Genomic DNA, 23,357 nt, shown 5'->3' with positions numbered 1-23,357 from the left:
ATAATAATAATAATAATAATAATAATAATAATAATAATAATAATAATAATTTGTTTTATTTATATACTGCTATTCCAAAGATCATAGCAGGCATAGGTGGGCAACTAGAGCCTTCCAGATGATTCTAGACTGCAACTCCCAGACATTCCTCACTACTGGCTAGGGCTGATGGGAGGTACAGTCCAACATTGGAACAACTACAGTTGCCCATCCATGACCTATAGGAAATGCAATACCATTTACTCTATGTCAAGATAATTAAGCAAGTACGAGCAATGGGATTCTTGATCAATATTATTGAATGGTTAATTAAAGTTATATTAAGGTCGTTATATATCCCGAAAGTGAACACTTACCAGCATTCATTTCTTTAAACTTCTGCCGTAGCTCCAAGGGTGTCAAGCGGTACTGGTCCAGTCCGTCATTCCATTTTATTCTCTCTAGTACAAAGAGGTCTCCACCAGCCAACCAATCTCCGCTTTCCATCACCATCTATCAAAGTGCATCACCATGACTTACAATGAAATGAAACTTAAATGTAATTGCAAGTACAGCCTCTAAAAGATGCACAGGTGGGAAGCTGTACTCCCCTCAGATCTCTGAACACTGACTATGCTGACTGGGGCTAATGAAGACTAGAGTCTACTGTCTGAAAGATTACAGCTTCCCCACCACAATCAAAAGCAGGAGGAAAGCCAGAAAGATTCTTCTACTGAGATTCTATGGATTTTACTACTGAGACTAACCAACTGTAACAGCAGTGATGGCCAAACTGTGGTCTGGGTCCATCTGCTGCTATTTGTGAGGAAGCATTTAGTATGTAACTACCAGACGATTTAGGGAAGAGATTATTCAAAGGACAAAATATCACTTTTCACTGTTCATTTCCCAGCTTCATGTTGTGTTCATAGCCACCTTAAGAAAGTAGGAATCCAGACATAAACAGAACAGAGAATATATTTTTTCAATAGGCACATGGATTTATCTCTGTATATTGGCACACACATGGACCAAAAATGGATTTACTTATTCTGGGTTCACCTACTTTTACATGTGGATGGTTTGCACATGTGGTCCCCCAAATACGTGCACAACGTTCTTCCTTCCTGTGCTCAAAAAACTCTGGATTTCTCAGTATTGCCACCCTCCGCCCGTTGTATTCCAGGGTAAATGCACTGCAACCCTCCAGACGTTTCTTGTCCTCTGAAGATATCGGAAGTACGATAGGAATGCTCAGGTTGATAACACCATCTGGTTTTTTAAAAAGAGAGAGAGAAATGTCATATATTTCATTCTTTTAAAAATAATTTATGAAAAAGGTGGTTAAGTGGATAATATGAGAGAACTGAAAAAGGAAGGTCCCCAACATCAGGTATTCCAAACAGCGGTAGGCCTTCACTATTAGTTATTGTGTCCATTGATTAATTAATAATGTACACTCCAGTATAAAAGAACCCCCATTTTAGATTTATACACAAATTGAAACAAAACTTGAATACACAAACAAAAATGAACTGAAGAAATTAAAGGCAGCTCTGTCCACAAAACTATGGAATAATAATAATAATAAAAAACTCTTTGCCTGGTGCCCAAAGACAGGGGCAGGGACTCTACCTGGGAATAGCATTCTTCAAATGGTGTAATTGGAAAGGTCTTTTCTTCAACCACTCACCCCTTTCACACAGTTTGGGACCAAGGTATATGAATAATCTATTCCTCATATGCTTCCATTTTCTTTTGGAAGTCTTTCTGCAATGGTGGGGACACCATTAAGAAGACCTTCAAAGGCGACTGAAGTGTGCAGGCAGATATACATAGCCAGCATCCTTTCAGGTACCTGTGTCTCAAGACATGCCAGGGTTAAGCACCACCTTCTTGAATTCTGATGCAGAAGGGATTGGAAAGCATGGTTGTTTACCCTCTGGCAAGATGCATTCACATTAACTGTGACAGTCCATAGTCTAGTAACTGTATTTTGATATAACTACAGTTTCCAAATAGTCTTCAACAGCAGCCCCACAAATAGGACATTGCAGTAGTCTAATGTGAAGGTTATTTAAGAATGAGGAATGGTGCCTATCTGCCCAGAAGGATTCTCAGCTGGGTAGTAGATGGACATGTACATTTCTATGCTTGTCCCTTTTCTCACAAGTCTCTTAAAAGGCATCCCTCAACAGTATTGTCTTTTAGCTTATTCTCAGATAACAGCATCTTTCCTTCTTAAACAGTCATACAATAAATGTCTCAACTGTCACCACACTATTGTTTAATATAGTGTACTATTGTAGTTCAGTAGAAAAATTATTTCACTTAATATTAATTGTCTTGCCCTAACACTTGGGTGTGTTCCTGTGTTGTTCAAATATTAATTTTTAAAAAGAAAATACATATCCTTGGGGCATTTCCTTCCCCATACAAACCAAGTAAACTTACCCAATTTTTTCAGCTGGCTTTTTTTTTTTTTTAAAGCAACTCTTTGTTTCCAAGCACAAAAAAACCCCTTTTTTTCCCCCCCCCCCCAAAGTTTTCCATTGATAAGACCCAATCAGTGCACAAATTAGAAACCAGGTATGCTTTCAGTTTTGAATACAAATGATTTTTGTGACAATTTCAAAGTCAATTTTTATGAATTCTATGATCATAGTAACTATTTTAACTATCTTTAAGATTTTGATCATCTGATTATCTTGACTATGGGTTGGATCCAAAGAAGAATAACTTCTCAAAACTGCTTCATGAAGCTAAGAACCTTTACCATGTGTGCAAAGCAAGGGCTAATGGTTGAGGCATAAATGGTATGCATCATAATGTGTGACAGGAATGTGCCAGCCCTTTGCAAATATGGCCACTGTAAATCTCCAAGCATTGTACAAAAGAAATAGTAGTGTTGAGGATGTATCCATTTTACCAAGGCAAGGTAAGCCTTATTGGTTCCAAAGTAAACAATTCAAATTAAACAGCAAAACTTAAGAATCTAAGTACAGTACCTGTATTTTCCCAAGGTTAGCCAGAAGCACTCCCCAGCCAAATCTTTTTACACACCAGCCATGGCCTTGCTTTGTGATGGTGAATGCACTTGTGCCCCGGACAGAAGGATTTGATTTGCACACATATAATGCATTTAAATTAAAAACAATAAGGGATGTGGGTCTGCATCTAACTGATAGCCCAACTAGACCAGACCAACTAAAGCAATGGAAATTTGTAAGTGAACAGTTGTGTAAAACCCATTGATTCAGTGGGTCTCTTCTAGTTGAGACTAACAACTAGATACAAACCAGGGAATCTAGAGAGGGGAACCCAAACCAAAATAGTGCAGAATCACATGGAAATGAAATAACATCTCTGAATGTCAGTTCACTTTCTTTGCAAAATGTTTTTCTTTCAATCTGGAAACATCCCTTTCGTGAGCTTAAGAGACTTTCCTCTTATGGAATCCAAGCCACTATAAAAATTCTCCAGGCTTTAATTTATATTTTAATATTACATTATGTGCCTACAGCTCATCCATATAAAATCCATGCATGATCAGGAACTTTTTAAAAGTAGTATATTCATACAATCATTCAACCAGTTTCACTCTTCTAATCAGGCTCTCTCCCAATGGACAGTGCACCCTTGGTATCTGCTGGGGTTTGGTTCCAAGACCACCTATAGATACCAAAATCCATCAATACTCATGTCCCATTAAATACAATGGTGTAGCAAAATGTTGTCCCTCATAAAAAATGGCAAAATGAAAGTTTGCTTTTTGGAATATATGCATAAAATATTTTGAAGCGATGGATGGTTGAATCCATGGACAAGGAATCCGTGGATATGGAGGGCCAACTGTACACATCTCCATCTGTCAATGACATGGCCTTATCAAACAGTCAAAGTTCAGTTTGTAAAACCAGTTAAGAATATTAACCCTCACATACTAGAACAAGGCCTTTTAACAAACAAGGGTCACATTTTATTGCAAACTTACAATGCAGGTATTCTATGACATGGTCACCTGCCAAGGTGTAAACAATGTCTCCCAATTTCTGCCACTTGCTATGTACAGAAGCCCACCCACCCACCCACCCACGCAATAGGAAATACAAAGCTGAGAAAAAACTAATGTCCTGGAAAATCAATTGGTTTATGTTGCTGGGGTACATTTTTGTCCCAAGCAATAATATGAAAAAAGGCCCCATAACAAAGACTCATACAACCCAAGGATTGTTAAATTCTACTTCATGAGGATTAACACTTGAAATCTAATAAATTCTCCTCCTGTTTTCATTTATAGCACAAAGAGGAGCTTCCCTGTTTGTGGCACACAAAATCTAAGGCAGACTACCTCCACCAAGCCAGTGATGGCAGCCCTCCAAGACGAAAGGAACAGTGGTCAAATGGCAAGCAGCAGGCTACATTATACAGCTTCTGAGCTGTTCAGGGTTCTGTGGTTAACAAACTGTGCACAACCAATACAGAGAGGGGGATGACTTAGAACAAGGATGTGTATAATTGTGGGTGCAAGTCTGAGCCACAAAAATTAGAAAGAGTTTTGCTGGAATCTTCAGTGCAATCAGGACTGAACTTGATTAAGAGTTGTTGTTTTTCCCTAGACACTAAAAAACAGAAGAGAAACCTGATGTTATGAGTGTTAACTGGTTGAATCATGAATATACTCCTACTGATTTCACTCTTCTGCATCAACATTTCATTTCAATAACATATTTTCTAACAACAACAAAAAAACTGCTGCATACATACCAAGCTTGGTATCAACTCTACCCCTTCCTGGCAAAATATAAAGACAATTATAAACCACATTTTAACCCCCCTCCACCCCATCCCCCACTCCATTGCCTCTGTAATATTAATCTGGTGCTACAGTTCAAAACATATTCTTCCTTCATAATAACATTCACAGTGAGTAAGACAACAAGAGTGATCTACATGTGGAAGAAGGCACCCCATACATGCTCTAACATGGTTATGGATGTGCATATCGATCTGCATCAAAAGGACCCACTGAAACTGGCTAGATGTTGTCTTGCTGATGAATATAGTTGCGTATGAATGCATAAAAATGGGCTTTCCCATTTTGTCATCAAAACAACCCTATAAGGCAGGTAAAGCTGAAAGATCATTCATAGTATCTACAAAAGGCCTTGGTTTGAAAGAGATGCTTATTCAGAGAACTGAAGGAGAATGAAAGAGGGATCACGGTTCCTCTGCATTATACTTGTTCCACTTTCATCTCTAGTAAACATATTTTGCATGCTATGTATTTTTAAACAAAAATCTGCACAGATTGTTGGACAAGAGGTAATACTGGATATAAAAGAATTGAGCATACTCAATGGGAAGTGAAAAGCCTCTTCAACTAATTCCATCTGTTAAAAAAAAGGTATTGTATTATCTCTGAATCTGCTGAGTGTGATAAATGTCCATTGGGTTACGCTCAGTAGGTGCTTCAAGGTTAACTAATGAAGTGGAGATTAGAATTCAGTTCTTCCTAGTTCAAGGGTAGCAACTGCAGCAGGTCCCTGGGATCATCTGGGAGCCATAAAGGCTGCCCAATATGTCCACAACAAAAGTAAACATTTTTTTCCTGTTAAACAGTCCATGAGGGACCTGAAACCTATTTAAATGGTGAACTGCCATTCCTGGAGGCTTCCAGGAGTGGCAATTCATCCTCTTTAGCATGAAGTCCAGGGAATCAGAAGACATCAAGGGTCACTAAAACAGTTGGAGAGGACATATAGCTGCAGGCCCCCAGCATATCCATTCCTGATCTAGTCCAACCCTCTGCTCCCTAAACCATAAGCAGCCTTTTAAAACCTGAACACTTACAACCTGGGACAAAACTGGGGGAGGGGAACTCCATTAGGTCTTTTCTTCTCTTTTACTTCAAGCAGAATATATCTGATGTCTGAGCTGCTCCCTCAAAAAGAAAGGCTAAATGACATCTTCAGCTTACATAGTTTACTCTGGCCTTTAGGCAAGGGTTTATCAACTCACCCGAGCATATACTGGCATTAATATGAATATATTTTATTGCAATCAGCCCATTTTTCTTATTTATTATCAACACTGATATTATTACACAATAAAATAATGGAACTGTGCTCCATTCATCTCAATATGTACGTGTCATATGTCTATTTCTTCAAAAGATTTTTTTAAATGGTGCACATAGGCAAACAAAAGTTCTAAGGACCACTGAGTGTAGGAACCAGCAAATCATACCATCAAGCAATGTCCCAAAATGGATAACTTGCAAGAATTCTTTCTCCCGCATAAACCCTTTGAGTGGTGTGGCCCAACCTTCACTCAAGACTTGAACCCACTGTAGATCCAACTGGAAAAAACAAACAAACAGAGGGCAGCACATGATATATTTACAGATGAGAGTAAGCAAGAATTAAAAGCAATAGTTTGCAAATCATTTACTTATTAAATACCAGCAAGTATCCCCAATTTTCTAAGCCTAAAATCTACAGACAAAAGAGAGACAGACAGGCATGCATGCATGCACACATACACTTTTAAATAAAGCCAGCTACATTCCAGTGACTAAATTATTATAGATATAATGTAGGCAGTTACTAAAAAGTATAATGTATCCCTTACATAAAAGACATAAATCATCATAGACACCTATTATTTACTAGCCAAATGTTGACAATCACGGTGTGTGTGGGGGGTTTGGACTGTTGAGTGGGACTGCTTATAGGGAGCAGTTCTGGTCCATTTCTGGGCACAATTCAAAGTGCTGTTTTGGCCTATAAAGACCTATATAACTTAGGTCCATACTATCTGAAAGCCTATATGTCTCTATATGTGCCTGCCCAAGTCTTAAGGACCATCAGGGGAAGGGGCTTTCTCCATCCCATCACCCTCCCAGGCTTATAGCCTGAGGGCAGGGAACCGTCTAACTAAAAAGATTGCATGTACAGCGCTGTGTAAATTTACAGCGCTTCATAAATAAAGGTTAATAATAATAATAATAATCTGGTGGAGACACAGGTGAGGGCCTTCTCAGTGGTTGCTCCTAGACTTTGGAACTCCCTCCTGAGCGAAGTTTGGTTTGCATCTTCTCTCATGTCTTTTCACCAGCAGACAAGACCTGCCTGTTTAAACAGGCCTTGAGCTTTAATTGACCAGGGTAAAGGGGCATGCATTTAGGTGTGCTTATTTTTAATACGTATTTCATGTGTTTTAATTGTTTTTAAGCTGAAGTCTTAAAAGTAGTGTTTTAATTCGACTGATGGCTTAATGCTTTTAAAACTTTTACACCCCATGTTTTAGCTGTTATTTTTTAAACTGAAGCCACTTTGAGTCCTGTTATTGGGAGAAGGGTGGAAATAATAATAACGATAATAATAATAGAAAACCCACATCAGGAGCTCAGCATATAGAAACAAATGTCCCCAGGGAGTCCATTTTGATGTAGAGTCAGATCACACATAGTGTCATAAACAGTGTGCAGTATTATACCTCAAGTCTAATTATTCACTTTTCTTAATAGGAGTGAATAGCAGTCACTTCATGATACAGTAATAAATAAAAGGTACACTTGGGAGACACCATTACTGAGAGGATTCAGTAATTCAGAGCATTTTGGCTTTCCAGATGTTTTGGACTTCAGCTTTTTGAGTCCCTCACCAGGCTGACAAGGAGTTCTGGAGAACCACTGAGTGTACTCTTTATTGAGTCTGAGCCAGGTAGGACATTTGCCCTACCTGCTTTTTGCATCCTGAGGCTGCTTTATCCAGCCCTGGCTTTTATTTACATTTTTGAATGTACAAATTAATTGTACTCCTGACATTTATCCAGCAATCTATTAGCATGGCCTTGAATTCATTAATGTGCATTGATCGCAACTGCCTTATGACATTAGATATTCAGCCTGAGCTAGTATTATTTCTATAGGAAGTAGAGGAGGGACTTATAAGAGCTCACATCATTTCAAAGGTTTCTTACCCACTACATACTTGTAGCACTATTATTCTACTTTTAACTGCTGTGGTTCCATCCTATGAAATCCTGAGGTTTGCAGTTGAATGAGGGATATCTAGTATTCTCAGCCAGAAGATGCCAGTGTCTCTCCAAACTACAAAACCCATGATTCCATAGGATGAAGCTAAAGTGGAATTATAGTGTGTTATAATTCTGTAGTGAGAAAGGGCCCTAAGATAGTTGGTGTAATGGTAAGCGACTACATCTGCCAATATAAGCCAGTAGGTGGCAACATGTGTCATCAGAAAAAATTTCTAATACTGATGTCAGGCATTAACTCCCTGTCAAACTACATTTCCTTGAATCTACGGGTATGTCTACATGGGCCAAACGAATCAGTTTCCCCCTGCCGTTGCATCGCTTTATCTTCACAATGTTAGCTTCACATGGGAAGGGCAGTTTTATAGCAAATCCAGGACATACCTGTATTAAAATGATTTTTAAAAATCTTATAATTTGCTCTGAATCTTTCAAGAAAATTCAGAGCATTTCAGAGTGATGCCAGATGGCTGTTTACACAGTGTCCTTTTGCATTGCCTTGCGCTGCACATCACTGAGGTCACAACAAGGAGCCCAGCTATGTGACTGATGCTGGGTGCCTCATTTTCAGTCCCAGAAGGGACAGCATCAGGTAACACAGCAAGGATGCATGTGTAGATAGCTGCCCAGCATCACTATGGAGCAGAGACCAGGGAATGCTGGTTGGGAAACCATGGGTTAAACAATAATGTAAAATTCATGAATGTAACATTTAAAACTTATTCCTGAAGTGTTTGAGTAGTTCTGCATATCTTTTGCCTGTAAATGAAGCAGAGAGATTATTCAGCACTCTGGCTCTCACTAGAAACTGCTTGAGGTCACTGTGTGTCAAGGCGAGGGTGCCTCACAGAAAAGGAATTCTGGACTAATGAATCAAAACTTGGAAGACAATGAAACTCTGATTATATAAGGAACGCTGGCTAACAGAAAAGCCTGCAAAGCACTTTTAAGCATTTGTAGACTGAGGATCAGTCACAAATAGTGTGTTTTCAATCAAACTACTAACACTATTTATTAAGTAGTTTAATACTATGCTAAAACTAAACATGTTGAGTTTATTTATTTTCAGTTTGGATGATTTGCAAGAAGTGTTATTATTTATTTATTTATTTATTTCATTTTTATGCTGCTTTTCTCCGAAAAAGGGATCCAAGGCAGCTCACGGATAAAAAACATTGTAAACATATTACCATAAAAACAATTAAAAACATCAAATAAAAACAATATAAATCATATACATTAAAAACTACAACACCCACCCCATATAATAAACACTCCATATAAAAGCCATCCCATGATTATATTATATTGAAAGCCTGCCTGTTATTTTTTCATAAACATATTAACCACCACATTTTTCATTTATTTTCAGTCTTTCCCACTCATTCTGAGGTGACATGTCACTCATTCTGAGGTCACCATGAGTTGATCAAGGCTGGACACTTTGTGCTGACCTCAGAGCGAGGCATGCATGGTAGCAGCATCAGCACCAGGCAGCAGAGCAGGATGTGTGTGTGAAGAGCCACCTGATGTCACAACAGAGCAGGGCCTCAAGTAATGGGAGAAGTTTGGGGCAACTTTGAGGCCAAGATACTCCAACCTGCTCCTGGAGTATCCTGGCCTGTGCAGACACCATCTTTGTTTGTGTGTTCCTTAATCATTAATCATGTTTGCTAATTCAACCACACTCAGATGTTGCTTGACTACAAATGCCCTAGTTTTCGTCTGTGAAATGTTCAAGAGTATGAGAACCCAATTCTCAAATTATTTGTTGCCGAGTACACAGAAGACAAGAAATATGGGGCATTATCTACAACAAAGCTCTGAATTCAATTGTTTGTCTAAACTAACAATAACCACTAAACCACTAGAATTCACATTGTTATTGTTGTGTGCCTTCAAGTCATTTCCAACTTATGGTAACCCTAAGACAAACCTAACACAGGGGTTTCTGGGGCTGAGAATCACGCAGTGGGTTTCCATGGCTGAGCAGAGAATCTGTTCCCAAACCTTGTCCAGGCAACCAGCCAAAGGCTGATTGCTACACAGTTGATAGCCGACAGCTAACGAGCAGCCCCGGTCACAGAGTAGCTTACAGTCCAGCACTTACTTTACTTTAGTAAATACAAATCTTAAATCCCAGAGTTCATCAATGTCCAAGTCAGGTAAGTGGCATCCAGGGTCAACAAACACACTCCAGGTCTTGCATAGAGTTCAGAAACACAGCACAGAGCCAGCTAGGTCAGATAATCTCCAGCAACTCCTGGAGGGCATGGCTGGGAATTTATAGACAGGCAGCTGAACACAGCTTACTGCTGCTTACTGTAATACTCACGTATAGTCTAGAAATTTTAGTCAAAAAATTGACTCCAAAAACCTGAGTTTACTTATCCACAGGGCAATGTAAATACTGTACTTTAACTCTTATAAAAAGAAGAGCCATCTCTGGTGAAAGGCAAGAGCATAATCTGTCCTGGAAGAACTGACCCACCCTCTACTCTTTCATCAATCATGTCTTTAGTGTGACCGCAAGCAGTTATGCCTGCTGAACTTTTTAAAGTTCTTTGGCATGGTTTTCCTTTGCTTTTCTCCTGGAAATTTTGCTTTGTTACATGCCCCAAAGTGTTAACCTTGACTTATCCAAGGTCATATCAAAATCCATAATTTTGGTGCCAAAACTTGCCCTCGACTTATACATGACGCTGACTTATAGTTGAGTATATACGGTAATTAATTCCTGCTTCCTATAAATCCTCTGAGATAAAGCCTCAAGCCCTCTCTTTATTGTCTTCACTCAGCAAAGCTAGGAAGCGGTCTTCTATATCTGAATTGGCAGGACTCTTTGCCAAAGCTGGTACCGCAGTCTGGTCTGTCTCTGAGATGTGTGGCTCTGGAACCTCCTCTTGCTCTGGTTCAGCAGCAGGTCCCAGTAGATCCACTGCTTCAATATCCGAGTCAGAGTCCATGTCCATGATCTGTTCATGCACAAGCAGGGCATGACAGAACTGGTTTCAAGAGTCATAGTCCATGCTGGAATTCACATTACTCTTGACTAAGTTCTCATTGATTCAGTAAGCCTTCTCTAGTTTGGATTAGCCACTAGATTTAGCCCAGAACTAATTATATGTCTTAGGGCCTCAACAGACTGGCACTAAATGCCAGCCTTGGGGCAGGGTGGGGGTGTGGTGTCCTCACGATGCACACCCCAACGCTGCCCTGATGCTGGTGTCATGCCATGCACCCAACTGCATGGCAGGCAGCATCATGGTACTCTTTTGGCACTGCATCCAGATGACACATGCCAAAAGGAGCCACCAGAAAGTGCCGCGGTGGTGGCAATGGCACCCATTTTCCGGCTCTAAAAAGAGCTGCATTTTGCCATTCTTTTTAGGGCTGGAAAAATGCCAGATTGGGGTAACAGCATGTAGTTGCCGCAGCCCTGATCTGTTGAGGAAAGAGACTGTGGAAGGCCGCTCCAAAGGGGCTGTCGGTTTAGCCCCTTACTCTCCAATCTTGTACCTGACAAAGAACACCGTGCCCTACATAGGTTTATGCAGTAGTAAAAGTATTGATCTTTAAGGTGCCATGGAGCTCTTTTATGTTTTTGTTTACCACATTTATTAGCCACCTTTTACTAGGTGTTCAAGGTGAAGTTATAATAGGTTCACATAATTAAAACCTGCAAAGGTCACTTTGAAATGTAATAAAACAGGGGCACTATTAAAAACCTAGATCTTGTTAAAAGAAGCCAGTAAAAATCTACTCTGGGAATGTTTTTAAAAGGTCTTATTAGAAAAAGTCAGCCCAATAAAATTTGCTAGTTGAGTCAGGATATCCAGTGCTTATATAAAATATAACAAAGCTCTCAGTGGGAGGGCAACTAGCTCTGTGTCTTCTTCAACCTCTAGAGGAACACAGATAGAGATTGGTCCTAGATTTCTCTCCTTGAGAAGTGAGAGAAAAAGCAGGGATTGGCAACTACCTAAAGCCTGAAGAATACAGACACCTCATCAAACCTCAAAGGGCTTCATATACCCCATACATCCCTCTATTTTTTAAAATTTAAAATGAACTGTTAACTTGTTGTTGTGTACCTTCAAGTTGTTTCCAATTTATGGTGACCCTAAGATGTCAGCTTACTGACAGGTAAAGATTTATCACTACCACCCTATGTGTTATCCTTAGAAAGATTTTTTTAAAATTGGTCATATAGCCTCTGAACCTTCTAAGGACATGGGACAAATTTGCCATGTTTGTCCTCCACATGTTTTAGGTCTTCAAAGGCCTTTTGTTCCTGAACTGGAAGTCACTTGGGCTTAAAACAACCAGAGAGAGGGCAAAGCATTATAAAATGACTCATCACAGGGGGCATTTTCCATTTTTTAAAAATTGAAATTTTGAGTGAGAACAATTGGAAGACACAAAACAATCATGGGTCACACTTTCAACACCCCTGAACCAAAGAGCATCATTATCAAGGAGGAGCTGGTCCTTGTATGAATAGCAAATGAACCAAAGTATTATCCTTGGATTTAAAAGTAGAGGAGAATGTACAAGAGAAATTATTCTTTATTGTTTGGTGGTTTCTGTATAGAAGACTAACATGATAATACTTCAAGCACTTCATCTCTTACCTTAGTAATCTTTACAGAAGGCAATGTATTGGCTTCAGCTCGAGCTTGTTCTACTTTATTTTCAGGCACAAATAGTTCAAGGACATCTTTGATGGCAGTAGGAGGAACAATGTTCTAATACAGAATAAAAGAGAGATAAAAGCATCTAAGGTCAAAAAAAGGTAAACAAGGTCATCATATTTTTCATGTGAAAACAACAGATAGTCCTGTCATAGCACAAAGATTACCAAATTAATGGTAGCAGCAGTTTTAGTGTCCTATAGCTTACTTCAAAGATGCCACAGGGTTATTTGCTTCTCTTTGTCAACTGTTACATTTTTCTAAGCCAAGTGAGATATTCAAAGCAAAGGAAGGTACCTGCTCTTGCAAGAGCTCCACAATGTTGAGGATGCACTCAGTCACCGAAGCAATGTTGGTTTTCAATACAAGTTCAGGTGCTTCTGGTTTCTCATATTCTGAGTCAATTCCAGTGAATCCTAGTTTAATTAAAATGAATTTAGTTAAAGCAAGAAAATGACTGTCGAATGGACAAAAGAGCAAAGGAACATGTTATCTTTCAGGATGTCTATGCTTAGCAGTGGCATTTGTATCTTGTGTGTCAACTATTGAAGACTTCCTATCAACTGCATAAATCTATGGATAAATAGTGTATTTCACTGCTTATTACTAATGGTCTGATGTTTCTAATTTTTTTTAATTGTTTTATAGTATGATTAACTAGATTTGCATTTTAATATGCAGCACATTTTATTGGAACCTTTTAAATTAAGTAGGATGCTATCTAGAATCCCAAACATGGGAAGAAAGGTGGAATCTAAATCAAATAAATATTTCCTTTGCATTGTTATATGTGCTATTAACTTCTGTCAAGTCGATGTCAAACTTATGAATGAGAGACCTCCAAGTTACTTTATCATCAACAGTCCTGTTCAGGTCTTTGATTGAATCTATCCATCTCAAAAGTAGTCTTCCCCTTTTCCTACTGCCTTCTATCTTACCAAGTATTATTGTCTTTTCTAGTGAGCCTTCTTTCCTCATGATATGGCCAAAGTACAACAGTCTCAATTTAGTCATCTTGGCTTCTAGAGAGAGTTCAGGCTTGATTTGCTCTAGGACCCATTTGTTTTGTTTTTTTAGCAATCCATGGTATGTGTTGAACTTTCCTCCAGCACCATATTTCAGACGAGTTAATTTTTTCCCTATCATCTTCCTTTTTACCTTGCATAGCACATCTGTATACCATACTACTTGACCACATTCAGCTTTTGCTGATTTTGGAAACTAAATAGGGATGAGTCTAGTTAGAACTTGGATGGGAGGCCACTTAGGAATATTATGCTTTATTTATATAGCGCTGTAGATTTACCAGGGATCACCAGGTAGGACTGAGAAAGAACCCTGTCTGAAAGTCCAGACAGCTGGTGCTGACTTGGCATAAGGCAGCTTCCTCTGTTCATGCCTTCTTTAGCTGACTAGGCTTCAGCCTAAAGACTGGATTCCTCTCTCACTGTGGCATTGCAGCTGTGCTAGACACATTTGCACAGTTAGCCCAGGGCCCAACCATGGTAGGCCTCTGAGCCTCTTCCAGCAAATTCAAAGAATGTAAGAGTCCACAAGGGCATCCAGTCCAACCCCTTACCATGCAAGAATACACAAACAAATTGTCTAATAACATACTGGTTAATTTCATTCAGGGTTCAGTCAAAAACAGCCTGGTGCTTAGAGACTTCAGGGAGAGGGGTGGAGATGTGGCAGCAATGATGCATAGTCATAGAATTGTCATACCTTTAATTTCTCCAGCTCGTGCTTTTCTGTAAAGGCCTTTCACATCTCTGCTCTCACAGATATTCAGAGGCGCATCTACAAAGATTTCAAAGAAAGGGAGTCCAGCAACTTCATGAATCTTACGTGCATTCTGGCGATCCTGTATAAAGGAAAGAAGTATGAACACAAGAAAGTCCATGCTGGATCAAAGGCCTACCTTGTTCAACGTTCTACTTCCACAGGGCCAACTAGATGCCTATGGGAAGCACATGAATTCAATGGCACTCTCCCAGTCATGATGAATAATATCAAAGTGATTCAACTCTCATTCTTATTGTTCATTTATCATATAATAGTAGATGGTTATTTGCCCTTCTGATTCTGCAATATAATTATTTTAGCCACTGAAAGGGCACAGACAATTCATTTCCATTGTCCAAGTTATTGTCCAAGATGTGGTCAAATAGTTCAAGACCACACACATAGACTTGACATTCAAAGATGTGGACAAGATCCTCGGAAGACATTCAAAGAGGATGTGGACAAGATCCTCGGAAGTGTTCGGAAAACAACCTGCTCTCTTGATCCCTGTCCCTCGTGGTTAGCGGCCCAGGGGGGACCGGCGGCAACATTGTTGTTACGCCGGATAGTCAATACATCTTTGAGGGATGGGCTATTTCCATCTCAACTCAAATTGGCCATTGTAAAACCTATCTTAAAGAAGCCCTCCCTCGACCCCCTGGTACATAATAATTATCGGCCTGTTTCGCTGCTACCATTTCTGGGTAAGGTGATCGAGAGGGCGGTTGCGATCCAGCTTCAGGCGGTCTTGGATGAAACGGATTATCTGGACCCATTTCAAACTGACTTCCGGGCGGGTTACGGGGTTGAGACGGCCATGGTCGCCTTGGTCGATGATCTCCGTCTGGGCATTGACAGGGGAAGCGTGTCCCTGTTGGTGCTCTTGGACATCTCAGCGGCTTTCGATACCATAGACCATGGTATCCTTCTGGGGCGCCTGGCAGAGGTGGGAATCGGGGGCACTGCGCTCCAGTGGTTCCGGTCCTACCTCTCTGGGAGGTCCCAGATGGTGCAGCTGGGAGACGTGTGCTCTGACGAGAGGCCCCTTAAAACTGGGGTCCCTCAAGGAGCCATTCTGTCTCCCATGCTATTTAACATTTACATGAAACCGCTGGGAGAGATCATCCGGAGACATGGGGCGCGGGGTTATCAGTACGCTGATGACACCCAAATCATTTTCTCTATGTCTCCGACTGATGCAGTGACTGGGGATGGCGTCTCTCCTCTCGTGGCCTGTCTGGAGTCAGTAATGGGCTGGATGAGGGAAAACCGACTCAAATTGAATCCAGAGAAAACGGAGGTACTAGTGATAGGTTCTCCTGGTCCAGGAATGGCGGTGATTCCACCTGTCCTGAACGGGGTCACGCTCCCTGTGAAGGACTCCGTGCGCAGTCTGGGGGTGCTTCTTGACTCGTCGTTTCACCTGACAGCTCAGGTGAATGCGACGGTCAAGAGCGCCTGTTATCAGCTTCGGCTGATTCGCCAGCTACGCCCATACCTGGCCCAGAGGGACCTAGAAACTGTTGTACATGCTCTGGTAACTTCGAGACTGGATTTCTGCAATGTACTCTACATGGGGCAACCCTTATACCAAACTCGGAAGCTTCAAATGGTGCAGAATATGGCAGCCCGGCTGGTCACTGGTGCTCCCAGGACCAGCCATATAACACCGGTTTTGAAAGATCTCCATTGGCTGCCCATCTGCTTCCGAGCTCAATATAAGGTGTTGGTGATTACCTATAAAGCCCTAAATGGCTTGGGCCCAGGATACCTAAAGGACCGCCTCTCCCTATATATTCCGCCTCGCACCCTCAGAACGTCTGGGCAGCAATTACTGAAGGTGCCTGGGGCTAGATTAGCCTCCACTACACGGAGGACATTCTCCACGGCTGCCCCAGCCTTTTGGAATACGCTGCCCACTGAGCTCCGCTCGACTACCACCCTGGCCCAATTCAGGAAGGACCTAAAAACCTTCCTGTTTCAACAGGCATTCCCCGAATAAAAATCCTGCGGGCCTCCCTCCTCTTCCGTGGCCAAGAGGTTGGGCTATGGGGCTTTTTGTTTATTATTTTTTGTAATGGTTGTTTGTATTGTATTGGTATTTTAATCTTTGTCTGTATTGATTGTTGTTTTAACTTTTGATGTAAGCCGCCCTGATCATTGGAAGGGCGGGATATAAATAAAAATTTTATTTATTATTATTTATTAAGATCACTGCAAAACAAACTTAATTTGACTACATGGGCATAACTAGATAATATGTTTACAAGATGCAGGTGGTGATTACAGTGTTATCAGCAGACATACTCAAATCTTTGCGGGACAAATATTACTAAGTTTAGTACATATCAAACAAGTTTTTGCTGTTTAAATCAGAGTTTTATGAGCACAGACATAGTGAGCAGCAAGGCCAAAGCTGCAGTCCACTGGTTGAGCAAAATACTGCAGGGTTATTCCATTTGTTCATTAAACTTAGAATGTTATCTTTATTGACTGGTTATAAATATGCATAAACAAACACTGCAAGTTTCTTTTTTCTGTGCAGACCTAATCAGCATTTCCAAAAGTGGGGGAAACTCTGCGACACTTCAAGTGGCAGGCCAATACCCAAACATCACCATATCCTAGACACCCCAAAATAAATACATACTTCCACTTCCTTATGCATGAACAGACTCTTCCACTGTGAATAATGATGCAAATATGTATGTGTGTGTATATAAAATAATATAAATATAATACTAATACACACACAAACAGATCTCTACAGTTTTTCATAATTGTTTGTTCTGACAACATTATTATACTGAAGAAAACAAGAAATTTATTTGGCACTAATCCCCTGCCTTCCAAAAAAAAAAAAAAAAGGTTATTTCAACAACAACAACAACAACAAAAACCTGCATGTTGTCCTAAAATGTGCATCTGTCAACAACATATTTGGGGGTGCTGAGAAGCATAGAAAATATGGAGTTTTGTAGTAGACTATTTTTGTCAGTGTTACCTTTGAATAGGGAGAAATGAAGCTAGTTATGCAAACAAGGCCAGCATCAGCAAACAACTTGGCAACTTCAGCAATACGGCGGATGTTTTCTTCTCGATCATCAACAGAGAACCCTAGATTTTTGTTGAGACCATGACGAATGTTATCTCCATCAAGAGAGTAGCAAGGAATGCCATGAGACACAAGGTATTCTTCAAGTGCAAACCCAATGGTTGTCTTACCAGCACCAGAAAGACCTGTCAATCATAGGAAGCATATAAAACAAATCTGCAATGTTTCATGTAAACACCCTGCCGTTCACAAATAAATGAAGTTTAATTAATACATATTGTTATTCCTTATAACCAAGTTATTCCACTCAAACACAGGTGTGTTCGTGAACAAACAACTACCATCTCTGACAGTGGGTCTCACCCTTTGCTCTTCCAAGGTATTCTGGTTTTCACCACCCAGAAGCCCCAGCAAGCACTGTCAACTGTCAAAGACTCTGGGATTTCAAGTCCAAAATATTTGGAGGACCGAAGGATGGGAGTCATTGACTCTGGACACTGCTATTCATTCACAGAGCTAGGGAATGATCAACAACATCTAAGTCATCAGTGAAAAGGTGGCTAAAGTAGAGTGCTTTTAACAATACAGCTATTATTATTTTTCTTTTTGGCTATAAACTGGGGGGGAAAGCTCTGCTATGGAGACTGTGAGCCAAGCCAAAGATGCCCTTTCAGTGCTAAAAGAATTATACTACACAATCAGAAGGACAAATAACGATCTTCTATTATATGAAAGATGAACAATAAGAACTCTTTGGTTGTAAGTTCTAACCAAATTTAGCAAACTAGTCCAAAATTCAAATTTCTTCCAACATACACTCACTCATTGTTCTTATGTTAGATTAGGGCCTTTCAAAGTCAATCAAAAGCAAAGTTTGGATATGGATTAAGGTTCAAGAACAAACCACAGTGAACTTTAATCTTGTGGACTCCTTCTTCCCATTTCCTCCTCTGTTGTTTTCAGTTAGTTTTGAATAAACTACAGTTTCCCACTATTTCTGAAGTCAGAACAGTAGTTTATTTTGAGTTCAGTTAGTGCAAACAAGCTAACATCAAACTTTGCTCTTAAATTCTGGTTCATTTAAAACTAAAAGCTGCTTTCTAGCTATTGTTTGTGGATAAAAACAAAGAGAAGTGGATGACCTCCACCTCATTGATGCTAATAATGCAAATAATTATTATGTTACTTCTAAATTATCAGTGTCCATTTCAGTTCATCTGGTTAATGCTAACAGTGGCTTATTACAAATGGTTATGGACACACCTACCACTTCTTAAACTTTTGTTGTGTAAATTAATTGTGTAAATGAATTTCAGGCTTGTGAGCTCCAGCACTTCCCTGTCTTTCTCTGATGTGGTCGTGACAAGACCATTTTCACTTAAAAGAATTTAGCATTATGCCTGAACTCTAGGTATTTCTAACTATAGTTTATTAAAACAAGCCAGCTTCACAGGATAATTTGAAACAGTTTTTTAACAGATATGACTAATCACAATTTACCAGGTTTTAGAAAGACTTAGTTAAAATGAAAGCAGAAGTTTTCAGTCTCTTCCTCTAACTATGCTGGACCCAATAAATCTGATTTATCTAAAATTACACAATAGTGCAGTTGGCCTTCCACATTTGTGGCTTTCATTTATGCAGCTTTCATTTATGCAGATTTTAGTATATGTAGATTTGATTAATATGTTCTCTCTAGGTCCACCAGTGCAACTCTTTCAGACGTAGACCATAGAGTCACACTAGAAAACATTTTTCTAAACATTTGTAGGTCCTCCAGTGTGATTCTATGGTCAAACTCCAGCAGATGTTGACCACAGAATTGCACTGGAGGACCCACAGATTCCCAGAAAGGTGTTCTTTCACCAGGAGCCTTGGTGGTGCAGTGGTTAAATGCATGTACTGCAGCCACTCACTCAAAACCATAAGGTTGCGAGTTCAAGATCATCAAAAGGGCTCAAGCTTGACTCAGGCTTGCATCCTTCCGAAGTCACTAAAATGAGTACCCTGATTGTTGGGGGTAAGTTAGCTTACAGTTGTAAACTGCTTAGACAGTATGAAGCGGTATATAAATGAAGCTTGTTTGTTCTCTCAGGTAAAAAAAAAGTTAGATTTTTATTTGCATTTTTTCCATTTTCACTGGGGACCTGAATCCCTAACCCCAGTAAATGTGGAAGGCCCACTGTATATCATTACACTCAGATGTAGACAATAAAGTTTTCAAAACATTAGTCATACTGGAAATACAATAGGAAGTACTTGCATCACATATTTGAAAGGATTTTAAAATATTCATCCCATGGTCATGCTTCACTGGGCCCTTACTAATAATAATGTCTTTATACATTATATGTGACTAAACATAATGGATCCTGTTACACACCTTTTTATTAAGACATATATTTGTATTTTTCAGTTCATCTGATGCAGTAGTGGGAACTGTGTGCTATTCCAGGATGTTATTGGACTGCACCTTCCAACATTCCTTATCATGGCTGTACTAGGTACAGCTGCTGGGACTTGTGATCCAACAACATCTAGAGGAGCACATGATTCCCATTCCTGAGCTAAGACTTAATAGCATTTACTAGAAACAAATGATTTTCTCTATGTGTTTATTTGCTGAGTTAATCAGGAATATAATACCTGTTAGCCATACTGTACAGCCACGAAATCCGCCTCTTGTACCCACAACTTGTCCTCTCTTACTTCTGCTAACATGATGAGCTTGGTATACCACATTGGTAGACCTATGGAGATTCTAAGCACACAGAGATAAAAAGAACACAAAACAATTGTTACTGTGACAAGATAATTAAAAACAACAGTTTGAATATATAATAAAACAGCAGCAGCAACAATAAGCACATTAATTTTCAAAAAATTAATAATACTCAAAGCGTTCTATTCTACTTTATTCGAGTCTAGAAATATTTCCCTAGGAAAAACTTTACAGTATAACATATCCTGTTTCAGCATTACAACATTAAAGAACCATAAAGAACCTTCTGCAAAGGAGTACAAAGTTGTTTAGGAGAGTCACAGGCTAGTATCACAATCTGGCTGGTTCACTCACAGTTAAGAACGAAAGGACAGCCATGTTGAATCAGATCAAAGGCATAGTTAGTCCAACATTCTGCAACCACATTCTGCTGTCCATATTCCCCAGCAATGGATACTGAAAGACACACTGATACCAAAGGTAATGTATGTTGTTGTGTGCCTTCAAGTTGCTTCTGGCTTATGGCAACCCTAAGACTAACCTAACATGGGGTTTTCTGGGGCTGAGGCTGCATCTGCATTGCAGAAATAATCCAGTCTGACACCACTTTAACTGCCATGGCTCAATGCTATGGAATTATGGGACGTATCATTTTGTGAGACATATAGGTCCCAAACAGATCAGTAGTAAGCACTGGCTTGGGGGCGGCATAGCAGTGTGTAGTTTAGATGACCTTCATCCTGATGCCACCCCCAAGCAGATGCATCAGTTGTAATGCTCCAGTGGTGTGGCAATTATGTGTCACACGTCGCAAAAGGGCTGCAAACTTGCGGTGGCAGTTAAAAGGACACCCTTTTGCTGGCTCAAAAAGGAGTGGCATTTTGCCGCCTCGTTTTGATTGGCAAATAGCTGGACTGGGGCTGCAGTGTGAGGTTTCCGCGGCCCAAAGGGGTGGTGTCACACTGCCTCTTTAGAGCCATCTGTTTTGGCCCTTAGTCTTCTCTATCAGAGACCTCTGGTGCCAGAAGAAACTACAATTCCCAGAATTCCACAGCATGGAGCCATGGCAGTTAAAATGGTGTCAAACTGGATCGTTTCTGCAGTGTGGATGCAGTCTGAAAGTTGTGACTTAACCAAGGCCATTCAGTGGGTTTCCATGGCTGAGTGGGCAATCAAACACTGGTCTCCAGAGTCATAGTTCAATGCTCAAACCACTACAGTGATTATAAATAGGAGCCACTGATAGCCGTATTCTCCATGAATTTGTTAAAACTCTTCCAAAGTTGTGCTACCAAATTCCATTGTTTAGCCGTGTCTTATGTGAAGAAATATTTCCCTTTATCTCTCTTGATTCTTATACCATGAATCGTCATTGGATGATCCTGGATTCTAGTTGATGAGAGAGAAAGGCAGACAGAAAAAGTCTCCTTACCTGCTTTTTCCATAAAGATGTAATCCCTGACTGTCATAGCAACATTTAAGAGACGGATTTAGGCTGAGATCAAGATACAAGCAGAGGAAAGGGAGATACAATGCTGTCATTTTGCCCCTGCTAGTAGTTACTAACCCCTTATATTGTCTTATATCAGCTGGTGCAACCCACATTGACTCAGTGGTTAAATGCCAGAACTACAGCCATTCACAACCACAAGGTTGTGAATTCTATCCCAGGCAAGTCTCCAGGGTCCACCCAGCCTTGCATCCTTCCATAGGTCACTAAAATGAGTATCCAGCTTGTTGGGGGGCAATTCGCTTACACATTGTAAATCACTCAGGAAGTACTGAAGTGCACTGATAAGTGGTACTTGCTATTGCTATTGCTATTGCAACAGTGTCTCTCAAAAAACCTCCACTTTTAAGTTTTGTTGCAACTAAGCCATCCACATGAAAAAGAAGTCAGCAGTTCAGTTTATGAATACTCTTTCTCCACGCAGCTATTATAAATATATTTTCAGATGGTCATCTTAGTGGCAGTAAAGCTGGCACTGGTTTAAATTAGCAGAAATGTCCCAGCAAACAATTCTTCCCAATGCCTACAAGCATCAGAGGGTGCACTGGCCATTGTGGGTGGAAGTGGAAAAAGTGGTAGAGGGGTTATTTATGAGCAGGCCCACTCCATTTCAAGAGCATTTACTTGGGTGTTAGTACTGCAGCCTGTCTAATGAAGTAGCAGGCAAAGATGCTTCTTCATAAACAGATTTGCAGATATGAAAGGACTGCAGTGTAAACTTGCAATTTCATTAGAGAAGAAAACCCAAGCAGGGGAAGAAGACCTATGAAATGAAAACCTTTCCTTCTTTTGAATCTAACTAAATACATATTTTTTTAAAAAATCTTGGATTTTTTTAAAGACAACAAGTAACTACTTTTGAAACTTATTTTTAAAAGTATTATGATTATTATGATTATTATATTCATTATATCCCACCTTTCCCCCAGTTTGAGACTCAAAGCAGCTTACAATGAATTAAAAAGTAGTATCATTTAAAATCCAGAAGAAAATGAGTCATTCTTTTTATTCCCATATTTCAGCTTCAGGGACTGAGTTTTGCTTTTGCCAAGTAGGAGTTTATCATAAAGAGAGATTTGAATGAAAAACTTCACAGTTCACAGTCTTTGTATCTCTTCTGTATCAGCTGCTGAATCTTTAATAAAATTCAACCAAAACACACTTCTCATCCTTGCTTATGCTTCTAAGAGGTTTGCCTTTCAAGAGCCTGCAGATTTTCAAGGAATGTTTAACTGTGCATATTACTAGAATTCTTCCAGGAAATTTCAGCACAAGCCCGACATCCCTTTTGGCCTATTCTTTTTTCATGTTTAGTTGAATCGGTCTTAAAGAAAGAGCTCTCTCTGTGACATTTGTGCTGAATGAGTCCACACCACTTCTTCATTGCTTCAAAGCAATCTGAAAAATTTAACTGACACAGACACTGTAATCCAGGGCTGTAAATCTATTTTCAAAACTGCATGGGTTGAACAAGGGTGAGGGCTTTATATAAGGTTTTGTTTTTCACCAGCCAACACTGCCAAAACCCATAATTGGTTCAGAATTTTAAAA

The 23,357-nt window shown here is 39.9% G+C and overlaps 1 protein-coding gene across 3 annotated transcripts in view; it reads right to left on the bottom strand.

The window, feature by feature from the left end:
• PAPSS2 (3'-phosphoadenosine 5'-phosphosulfate synthase 2) overlaps positions 1–23,357 on the bottom strand; it is a 96,256-nt gene that overhangs the window by 6,843 nt on the left and 66,056 nt on the right. The window contains exons 1-10 of one of the 3 annotated variants that reach the window (XM_042457222.1): positions 20,651–20,689; positions 20,221–20,335; positions 17,524–17,759; positions 14,460–14,598; positions 13,032–13,150; positions 12,675–12,788; positions 6,229–6,340; positions 4,747–4,773; positions 1,046–1,251; positions 357–492 (exon numbers count right to left, since the gene is read on the bottom strand). In XM_042457222.1, coding sequence (XP_042313156.1) covers positions 357–492; positions 1,046–1,251; positions 4,747–4,773; positions 6,229–6,340; positions 12,675–12,788; positions 13,032–13,150; positions 14,460–14,598; positions 17,524–17,759; positions 20,221–20,335; positions 20,651–20,674 — 1,228 coding nt within the window. In that variant the 5' untranslated portion in view covers positions 20,675–20,689. Of the gene's footprint in view, positions 1–356; positions 493–1,045; positions 1,252–4,746; positions 4,774–6,228; positions 6,341–12,674; positions 12,789–13,031; positions 13,151–14,459; positions 14,599–17,523; positions 17,760–20,220; positions 20,336–20,650; positions 20,690–23,357 lie in introns of those variants that run through there. The other 2 variants (XM_042457221.1, XM_042457223.1) reach the window with 2 other exon arrangements.

Source organism: Sceloporus undulatus, chromosome 3, assembly GCF_019175285.1.
Source record: "Sceloporus undulatus isolate JIND9_A2432 ecotype Alabama chromosome 3, SceUnd_v1.1, whole genome shotgun sequence".
In the NCBI taxonomy this organism is placed as follows: domain Eukaryota; kingdom Metazoa; phylum Chordata; class Lepidosauria; order Squamata; family Phrynosomatidae; genus Sceloporus; species Sceloporus undulatus.
This window is presented reverse-complemented; position numbering and strand designations above follow the sequence as displayed.